At 38.1% G+C, this 10,959-nt stretch overlaps 1 protein-coding gene across 1 annotated transcript in view; it reads left to right on the top strand.

Moving 5' to 3' along the window:
* Positions 1 to 5,574: 5,574 nt before the first annotated feature.
* The window catches only part of SCG3 (secretogranin III), a 58,399-nt gene continuing 53,014 nt past the window's right edge, over positions 5,575 to 10,959 (top strand). The window contains exons 1-4 of the mRNA XM_066343438.1: positions 5,575 to 5,974; positions 6,659 to 6,711; positions 7,504 to 7,549; positions 7,646 to 7,861. Coding sequence (XP_066199535.1) covers positions 5,884 to 5,974; positions 6,659 to 6,711; positions 7,504 to 7,549; positions 7,646 to 7,861 — 406 coding nt within the window. The 5' untranslated portion in view covers positions 5,575 to 5,883. The remainder of the gene's footprint in view (positions 5,975 to 6,658; positions 6,712 to 7,503; positions 7,550 to 7,645; positions 7,862 to 10,959) is intronic.

Genomic DNA, 10,959 nt, shown 5'->3' with positions numbered 1-10,959 from the left:
GTGGAGGGGTGGAGAAGCAAATGGGCGCTTCTCCTGTGTGCCCTGGCCGGGAATCGAACCCGGGTCCTCCGCACGCTAAATCATCAGTCTTTCATTGCGACACCTTAGTTGTTCATTGATTGCTTTCTCATATGTGCCTTGACCGCGGGCCTTCAGCAGACTGAGTAACCCCTTGCTCGAACCAGTGACCCTGGGTCCAAGCTGGTGAGCTTTTGCTCAAACCAGATGAACCTGCACTCAAGCTGGCAACCTCGGGGTCTTGAACCTGGGTCTTCCACATCTCCAGTCCGACACTCTATCCACTGTGCCACCGCCTGGTCAGGCAAGGGTAGTAAATTTAAAATACGCCTTTATTTAAAGACTTTTATTATGAAGAATTTCAAGGGCATACAAGATTTGAGAGAATAATATATTGAATTTCTGGGTACTCATTGCCTAGTTTCAATAATTATCAACTAATGGCCAATTATATTTTTCTATTTATCTAACTACATCTAATTTCCCCCCCAGCATATTTTAGACATCAATTTGTGTTGAGTACTTACTATATGTCAGAGATTATTCTAGATGCTCAAAATACAGCAATGAAAAAAGTATAAAGACAAAAATCTCTGTCCACAAAAATCTCACAATCTAGTCAGGGAAAGAGATAAAAATAAAATCAATAAATGAATGGTATGGTATGTTAGCTGATAAGTGCAATGGAGAAATATAAGGCAGGGAAGAGGAGGAAGAATGCAGGTGCAGGGGTTACAACTTTAAATAAGGGGGTCGGATTATATGTGCTGAACTTTAGAATACACTGCTGAGATCTCACTTCTGGACCAAAGGACTTATTCCCCCAGGTGCTGAAAAGAACCACTGCATCCACATGACCAGGTAGTGGTGCAGTGGATAGAACATTGGGCTGGGATGCGGAGGACCCAGGTTCAAGACACCGAGCTCGCCAGCTTGAGCACGGGTTTATCTGGTTTGAGCAAAAGCTCACCAGCTTGGACCCAAGTTCGCTGGCTCGAGCAAGGGGTTACTTGGTCTGCTGAAGGCCCACGGTCAAGACACATATGAGAAAGCAATCAATGAACAACTAAGGTGTTGCAACGTTGATGATTGATGTTGCAACGAAAAATTGATGATTGATGCTTCTCATCTCTCTCCATTCCTGTATGTCTGTCCCTATCTATCCCTCTCGCTGACTCTCTCTGTATTGGTAAAAAAAAAAAAGGAAAGAAAAAAAAAAGAACCACTTCATCCAAGGTTGTGACCTCTTCCTGGGAATGCTTACATACCCAATGACTGATACATGCAAGAGTATAAATGCCTAAACCTCTAGCCCCAACACAGGACAGATTGGCTGAAGTTTCCACTGAAACTATGTTCCAACTTATCTTCCCCCTCTGCAAATCCTACATCTTTCCCATTCTTTCCCTTCCATAGTTGTTGGTTCAAGAACACCCTAATAAATTCTCTGCATGGTAATCTCCGTTTCAGGATTTGCTTCCTGGGGAACCCAACCTCAGACAGTAGTCCTTCCTAAAAACATGCCTTCTTGGCAAAAATATGTATGTAAAGGACTGAGCCCTGATAATAAGGCATTCCAGTAGAGAATCACTGGCAGAGCAGCTAATAGCTCTCTAAGGAGCTAGCCACTCCTGGCACTGCAAGACTGTCATGATTCTCCAGTGTGAGACAGCCAAAATAATTTCAGCATTTGGAGACCAAAGGTAAACAGACAAGCTCCTGTCACTTCATTGATTTAAGCAAATGGATTTCCAGATGCTGTAAGAAGGGCTGAGAAATAAAAGATGAGTAAGACAAGATTCTTTCCCTGAAAGAGCTCACAGTTTAGTGGGATAGATAGCAAGATATGTAAGCAGACAATTACAGTGATAGATACAATTTTATAGATATATGTATAAAATAATTTCTTAGAAAATAATACATGCACCAAAAGTACATATTACAGTATTTTGCAGTACATATTACAGTACTGCATATTATATATTGCAGTGGTTATCTCTGGTAGATGATTTTTTTCCTCTTTGTTCATCTGTATTTCAGATTTTCCCTTTGATGTACATTGCTTATTTTTGAAATATGAAGACAAGAAACATGTACCAGAGGCAGCACAATAGGATACATGCTATTTTGGAAGTGTCTACAGTATTGTGATGAAACAACTAATTTGTCTGGGGAAGTCAAAGAAAATCTGGCAATATCTGCCTTTAACGTTTTACATTCATATGTGTCTTTCACATGCCTACCAAATGCAATGCATGGCCTTATTTGACTCCTGGTCCAAGCAAACCAACTGTAAAAATATTTATAAGGCAAGTTGGAAAATTTGAACTCTGACTGGACATCTGATGATACTAAGATAGTATTATTATTATTATTATTATTATGAGGTATGATAAAGATATTACAATAATGTTGGGGAAAAAAGAATCCTTATCTTGTAGGTAAATATACTGACATACTTATGGATGAAGTGATATGAAGTCTTGGATTTTTATGGGTAAATATCCACTGGGGGTGCAAAGTGGTTAGAAATATAAAAGAAAAAGAATTGCCATGAGTTAATGATTATTGAGGTTGGGTAATGGATTCATGAGAGTATATTTCAATAGTTTCTCTACTTTGTGTTTGAAAATTTTTATAATAAAATATGCAATAATAATAATTGACATAATAATATTTTCCATAATAAATAAAAGCATCCTTCAAATATATCTTCAAGTCTCAGCTCAAAAGGCATCTTTATGAGTGAATGAGCAAACAATAGTCATCAGCATCCCTGTGTGTGCTGATGCCTATATAAGCAACAGTCAACTCACTGGGCATTGTATGTTGTCTATTTTATGATCATCTGACCAGAGTCAATGACACTTGTGTTATAATTTCAACACTTGTTTTTATATTATTCAACTTTATAGTGTGCTTGCACACAATAATTAAATATTTTAATCTTTTTATTATTAAGAAAATAGGCATCTTTTCTTTGAAATCTTTCCTGACCATTCATTTCATTATTAGCACCTCACCTGAACTCCACACATATGTACAACAGAGGACATATAACACACCCTTGTGCTTATTTGTTCATTTATATTTATATGAGATCAATGTGTAGCACATGAAACCCATTCAGTAAATAGTCGTGGTTGTTATTGTTATAATCACAGTCCTTTCTCTCTATTAAACTATAGGACTAGTGATCATATCTTAGTTGTTTTTGTATATACAGAAATTGTCTAAATATCTTGTACATTTCAACTACTCAATAAACATCTGTTGCATGAATGAGTGAATAAATAAAATTTAGAATTACTCCATTGATAGACCCATACTAAGTTCAGCAAAACATTTTAAAGACTGAGGATGTGTACTAACTCACACCTTCCAATTAACTCATTTTGATCAGAAACATAATATATTCCTAGATTTAGTGTCTATTTAACCCAGTCACTTTGAGTTCAAATGACAGAAAAAGTTAAATACCTTTTTTATTGTTGGCAAGCAAAACGGTGTCCTCAATAGCCATCGTTCCATCCTGAGCCTCTCCCTACTGCAGAGGGGAGAGGTGAGTTAGGAACAGGACAAAGAATGAAGCAAGGCTGAAGGATTAGGTCAGCAATAGAGATTTAGAGTCAGTAATGGCTATTTCACATATTTGGTAATGTTTCTTAAAAGCTGAAACCATTTCAGGACTTATTTTTTAGGCTATATCAAGATATTCCTGGCATCAGAATTGTGTACTTGATGTAGCCTGACTAAGCAGTGACGCAGTGGATAGAACATCAACCTGGGATGCTGAGGACCCAGGTTCAAAACCCTGAGGTCACCTGTTTGAGTGCAGGCTCATCTGGCTTGAGTGCGGGGTGGCCAGCTTAAGCAGGGGATCATATACATGACCCCATGGTTGCTGGCTTGAAGACCAAGCTCGCTGGCTTGAGCAAGGGGTCACTGGCTCAGCTGGAGCCATTCCCTGCCCCCCCCCACCCCATCAAGGCACATATGAGAAAGCAATCAGTGAACAACTCAAGTGCTGCAACTACAAGCTGATGCTTCTCATCTCCTTCCCTTCCTGCCTATTTCCCTCTCTCTCTCTCTCCTTATATATATAATATTATATATAAGGAGAGAGAGAGAGAATTACTTGATCTAAACATGTATCCATTTGAACTTCACAATAACATTGTAAGGTACACAGAACCTGCCATCTCTGTTTTAAAGAAGAGGATAAAGGAAATTTACTCTTAACTCAGCTGGGATTTTAAACTGTGATCTAAATTTTTTTAACACAGTATACTGGAATAATAATGCTGTGTTATCCCTGCCAAGAAACAACTATTTGTTTTAAAGTAACTGTTAGAGTAAAAATACTCTTTAGATTCTTAAAGGAAGTATTTGAGTGACTTCCAAACTTAAAAACCTCCAGAAGAAGAGAGATTTGTCTGTCAGCTTGTTTGTTTGTTTGTTTTTAGGTACTCAATGACTAACTTGCTCCTTTAAAATCATGGGTGCAGAAATCAAAGGCCTGATTGTGCTGACTCCTTCTCTTTTGTCATTATTCAGACTGGTTCTCAGCATGCTGCAGTCCAAAGGAAAGGGTCCAAGCTCTGTTTAAAAATCAGAGACTAAAGAGCTTACGCAGCACCCTGCTCACATTAGTGTTGCTTACTTTCATCTTTAAAAGTCTTTTATACATTAATCTTAAATTTCTGAGAATATTCTCAGAATATTAGAAGCACCTTCTTGACCTAATTATGATGAAAAATGCTTTTCATTACTATCTCCTTTCTTCAAAGACCCCTGAAAGAACCAGGCTTTTAAGCATAATTGAGTCCTGAGGAAGAAGTTTACAGAAGTGCAGCTCTTCTGTTATTGTGGTTGTTGTTTAGTTTTTCGTAGTGATGGTGGGGAAGGTGTAGTTGTCCTCCTTAGTGGGAATGGGAAATTTTAGAATAAAACTGGCCCTTGTTGCTCACCTACCCAGGACTGATGAGAACATTCACTCCTAAGGAAACAGGCAGTGATTGTTTTAGTTCTGTTTCAGAGTGAGAGTGTGTTGCAGTAATCTATTTGAAAGAATGTTGCTGGAATATCCCAATTTAAAAGGTTCTACAGAACTGAGACACAAAGATCATCAAAGGACCCTTGATATGTCAACCCAAATCACAAAAGGCCCTTAGGGCTTTTCTGAAGATTATTTCTACCTTTCAACAAAAGGTGGAATGGAAAGAAGGGGTTCTGGAGCAGATAACCCAGAATAATCCCAGAGCAAAGCCCTTAACGGAGGTTATGTAGTTTTTCTTGAAAGGTACACGGACAGAGAAAGCATTTGGTCCTTGAAGTAGTGTTTATTTGGGGAGTTACGACAATGATGCCCACGTTTACGGCAATCCAGGTGACCCTGAGCACAGGAGAAGCCCTCAGACTGCGGCACAGAGAATACGCTAGCAGACCATCTGTCACCCCTCCCCCTTCCTTTCCCAGGGGATTGGAGTAGCGCTGGAGTCACTGACGCCATCCTTTCCCGCCTCTGGCTTACAGGGAGCATGCGCTTCCGTCCTCACTTCCTCTCGAGGAGAGAGAGTACGGCGACGCCCCGATCCGCCGGCTCCGCGTCACAGCAACTTCAGCACCCACGGGCGGACAGCGCTCTCCTCCACCTGAGGACCTGACTCCCTAGCGCCTTAAACCTTTCTAATCCTTTCACGCAGAGCCGCGTCAAGCTCCGCCCGCCGCTGGGTTCCCACCACTCTTCCTTCCCGTACCCACCCTCCTCGCTCTTCCTGTTTTTACTCTTCTTTTTCATTCATAACAAAAACTACAGCTCCGGGAGCCTGACGCCAGGCTGTTTCTGAAGCCAAGAGTGGAAAAATGGGGCTCCTTTGGACCGGCACTTGGATTCTGGTGTTGGTGGTCCACAGCAGCCCAATTCAAGCTTTCCCCAAACCGGAAAGCAGCCAAGGTATGTAAACACTTTCCTTCCCGCCTCCCTTTTATTCACCACGAGAAGGTCAATGTTGGAATAATACATGAGCTGTAAAATCACCTTGCCTCATTTTCTGATCAGATCATATCCGTGCATATTGACAGAGAAATCAGTTCGAATTTTTAGAGACAGGTTCCTCCCCCCCCCCCGACACTTTTTATATGGTAGAGGAATAACCTAGGTTGATTTTAAATATTTTCTTTTAAAATTGGGAGAGGGTGACTTTTCTGCCTAATAAAGTGGCTTGGGGTTTTGTTTTATTTTGTTTTTCTTAGTTGTCTTACAATCCTACTCAGATACTCTATTCCTACCAGCTCAGTGTATGATAAAAGAGCTTTTAATGTGCTAATAATACCATTACAAATTATGCTCTGTCTAGTTGAAACAGCTGTTAAGCCAAGTGTTAGAAGTATATATTAGTTTCTGGTCAGAAAAAAAAAGTTCTATTAACTCATGAAATACAGCAGGATAATAAGCAAGGCAACATGATGGTCATTGTTGTTGTACAATCTTGATAATCTTTGTTAATATATATTTTTGTTTCACTGTTACCCAAATGTGTCTCCCAATAATTGTTTTTCTTTTATGAATATTTTAACTTCACAAAAGATATATTCTTTCAAAAGAACAATTAAATTTCTGTTTGTGTGTTTATTCTAGACAAATCAGTGCATAATAGAGAATTAAGTGCAGAAAGACCTCTAAATGAACAGGTAGGTAAAAAATAAAAGTATAAATGCTATATCAATTTAATTTAGTTATTATAACTATAATTTAATATAATTTATGCTATGACATTTTAGCCATTTTGAATTCACAAACTTTAGTAGATTAATAATAAATTGACAGAAACTAGGATAGGAAATATAATTTCAGTAATATCTATGTAATATCTGTATAATACATAAAGCTGACTATATAATAACCTAGTAAAGTCCATATCAAATCTACTCTATTGTAAATTTGTTTAATTTATCAGAGATTTATTTTTCACCAATATTGTAAGAGGAGATTAATACTTATAGACCATCTGCCCTTTATTTTTATCTCATTTAACCCATATGACAATGCTTTGAGATAGAAATTATCTACATTTTTCAAACAAGAAAGCTAAATCCCGTGGAGATTGACTCATTTAGCTGTCATATTTGGTAAGTGGTAGAGCAGTGATTTAAAACTTGGTCTACTGGGGGATGGTGGAGGGATTGAATAAAAAAAAAAGGGAGAGAGCACACGCAAGAGAGAGAAGGAAAAAACTCAAGGACAGGGACAGCAGTGTGGTAATTGCCAGAAAGGGGGAATAGGGAAAGGAAGAGGGTAGAGGGAGGATAAATGGTGATAGATGGAGACTTGATTTGGAGTGGTGAACACACAATAATACAGTGTACAGATGATGTATGGTAGAATTGTGCACCTAAAATCTGTATAATTTTGTCAACCAGTATCACCCCAATAAATTCAATAAAATAAAATATAACCTGGTCTATCCCCTGTTTATTTCACAGATTGCTGAAGCAGAAGCAGACACGATTAAAAAAACATACCCTCCAGGTAAAAAAGAAACTATATTGATGTTAATTTAAGTGATGTAGGCTATGAGAATCTTAACTAAAATGGATGTTTTGGGTTTGGGGGCTTCTCTTCCAGAAAACAAGCCAGGTGAAAGCAATTATTCCTTTGTTGATAACTTGAACCTGGTAAAGGCAATAACAGAAAAGGAAAAAATTGAGAAAGAAAGACAATCCATAAAAAGCTCCTCATATGATAATAAATTGAACATGGAAGATGTTGATTCAACCAAGAATCGAAGACTGATCGATGATTATGATTCTACTAAGAGTGGACTGGACCATAAATTTCAAGGTAAATGAAGAAAAACATTTTACTACTTTACTTTCTTTAATTTGGAGTTTCCCATTATGGGTTAGGAGAAAGTCTTATATTTTAAAATATATCTCTTAAATCCTCTATTAGTCAGGTCCAAAATTGCAATAAAGCCCAAATTTACTGACATAGTCCAAACCCCAGAGAAGCCCAGTTTTTTTTCTTTAAAGGTCACTTTACTGATACTTGAAAAAAATTAAATCTTCTGTCTATATTTTATACTATTTAATACTTAGCAGTTACTATTTTGACTATTAGTACCAACAAAATGTTATAATTCTCAAATAATTAAAGCAATAAAATATCCCTGTCCCTAAGGTGAAATACCCATTACCTCCTTTTCAGGGTTCTATTTCTAGCTATAACCTTTCTCCCTAGGTCATCTGTAGCCTGATATACATATCAGTAGCTTAGACTTTCCTGAGCTACAGATAGCTAAATACATACATACATACATACATACATATGTCTATATATAGATGTGTAGATACATATATTTGTCTATTTACTTAATATCTTTCCTTAGAAGTCTCAGAAGCACCTCAAACTTAACATGGCCAAGATTAATCTTATAATTTCTCTATACCTTACAACCTAATCCTCATAGAGTGATCTTTCTCTAAGAAAGACACTACTACTTATGCAATTTTTCAAGACAGAAATCTAGAAATAAAACTATTTCTCTTTTTCTTCACCTCCCAAATTGTAATCCACCAATAATATCAGTTTCACTTCCTGTATCTGTCAATTTTTTTTTCTCTATTTCTAATCACTAATCTCTAATCAGGTCTTTACTTGAACTCAGCAAAATCTTCTAATGGATCTTCCAGCATCCACTCTTCCGTTCTCCAACTATTCTTCATGTAGCAGCCAGAGTGATCTTTTCAACACACAAACATGTTACTCTTTTGCGGAAAACCCATTGATAGATTACCATTTCTCTTGGGATAAAAACCAGAATCCTTAACATAACTTCTACAGTCCTGCATAGACTGGTTCTCCTCTACTTTTCTAAGTTTACCTTGCACATGTGATCTGATAAAAGCCTTGTTTCTTTCCTTCTTACAAACTGACACTTTAACGCAGTTTGTAATTTTACGCTCCTAAGTGTGACTAACAATTTATTTCTTTCTCCTAAACGGAACTGAAAACCTTTATAAGAACAGAGACATTGTAAGCCCAGTGTCTGGATGGTCATGAATTTATTGCATGAATTGATAAATGAGTGAATGAACAAATAAAAGAATATATGAGAGAATAAATGAACTATTTACTTAGGCATCGAGGAAGAGATTGTTTTCTATCTTGAATACAGTACTTAGGAAGTGAATGCAGGTTTTCTTACATGTCCTTGTTCTGCTCCATGACCATAAGAGAATTATGTCAATTATCTCTACCAGAAAACAACTGGCAATTAAAATTTACTTTTACAGGGTATTACAGCCCAAGGAGATTTCAGAAGTATGTTGTGCATGTAATAGGGTGGCAAAGATGGTTTATATTTTGACATATTTATATAACTTGGGAAATTTTTTTTCTTGAATTCTACACTTTAGTTTAAAATATTTTGGCTAGATGTAGACATTGGGCACAGCTGCATACAAAAATGATTCAACAACTTTGAACTGACCATTTGATTTAATAAAATAAAAAATGGTCTAATGCTTGTTTCACTGAATGTTATACATTCGGGCAGAGGCACAGCTCTATTTGTAATCTGATCACTAACTTGAGCAACTTATTTTTAAATTACTCAAAATTTTATTACCATCACAGATGGGTTTTCCTAACTACCAAGTGTTAGTCCTAATGGCTCTAGGTTTCCCTTAGGAGTCATTTGAAATCCACTTGAGATCACAGAGAAGATTTTTAGAGAGAAATGACTTGTGAGTGAATTGCTGGTCTCCTCTCATACCCTGGAAATCCTGGAGCACGAGCATTCGATTCCACCAAGGTGACTAGAACTCAAAGGCGTGCACACTAACATCCCAGAAAGGCAGTGGGGCAAGGGAACCTAACTCTGCAGGGTGTTTTCACATCTTTAGGAAACCTCCAGATGGGCTTTGTTATAGGGCCCATCAGTTCTCCTTGGCAGTGTGTTCTGCAGTATGTGTGATTAAGGATTTTGCCAAGTTTGTTGTTTTTTTTTAATGAAGTAGTGCTTTCAGGCTCCTGTGTACATTCACCAAACAAATGTTTATTGAGCAAGTAATCTATATCACACCATGAACTAGACAATAAGGTTTGTGCAGTTAGGGGCCATGCCTAAACTACTCATCACTCTATTTTCAGTTCTGGTTCATATTAAGACACTCATTAAAATGTATTGAGCAGCCTGACCAGGCGGTGGTGCAGTGGATAGAGCGTCAGACTGGGATGCAGAAGGACCCAGGTTCGAGACCCCGAGGTCGCCAGCTTGAGCGCGGGCTTGTCTGGTTTGAGCAAAAGCCCACCAGCTTGAGCCCAAGGTCACTGGCTTGAGCAAGGGGTTACTCGGTCTGCTGAAGGCCCACAGTCAAGGCACATATGAGAAAGCAATCAATGAACAACTAAGGTGTTGCAACGAAAAACAAATGATTGATGCTTCTCATCTCTCCATTCCTGTCTGTCTGTCCCTGTCTATCCCTCTCTCTGATTCACTCTCTGTCTCTGTAAAAAAAAGAAAAATGTATTGAGCAAATCAATGTCAAGTGCTGTATTAGATGCTGCAGATTCAAAACACAACTGGGAAAAACGTGAGCACACAGAACATAGCCCTTTTACATCCCCTTAGACTGTTATAGCAGCTTAAAAAAAGTTATAAATGTGAACTCATGTTTGGCTTCCTCCTGATGGTCTGTACAAGAGGGTGAAGTAACTCTTCATGAGTGTTAGAGAAGTCATTCTAAGAAATCTGTCCATCTTAGACAGAAATTCTGCATTTTAGACAGAAATTCTGTCCATTTTATCCAGGGGAAATCAGTGGAAGGTAAGGAACAAGGCCTAGGTGCTCAGTTTTTAACCGCATCTGGCAAAGCTCTGCTAGGGGAGGCCTAAGTTCCTGGTCCAAGACAAGACAGCAGTGAAGCAGAGGAAAC

Source organism: Saccopteryx leptura, chromosome 6, assembly GCF_036850995.1.
Source record: "Saccopteryx leptura isolate mSacLep1 chromosome 6, mSacLep1_pri_phased_curated, whole genome shotgun sequence".
In the NCBI taxonomy this organism is placed as follows: Eukaryota; Metazoa; Chordata; class Mammalia; order Chiroptera; family Emballonuridae; genus Saccopteryx; species Saccopteryx leptura.
Note: the sequence above shows the minus strand (reverse complement) of the source record. Positions and strands in the feature narration are given on the sequence as shown.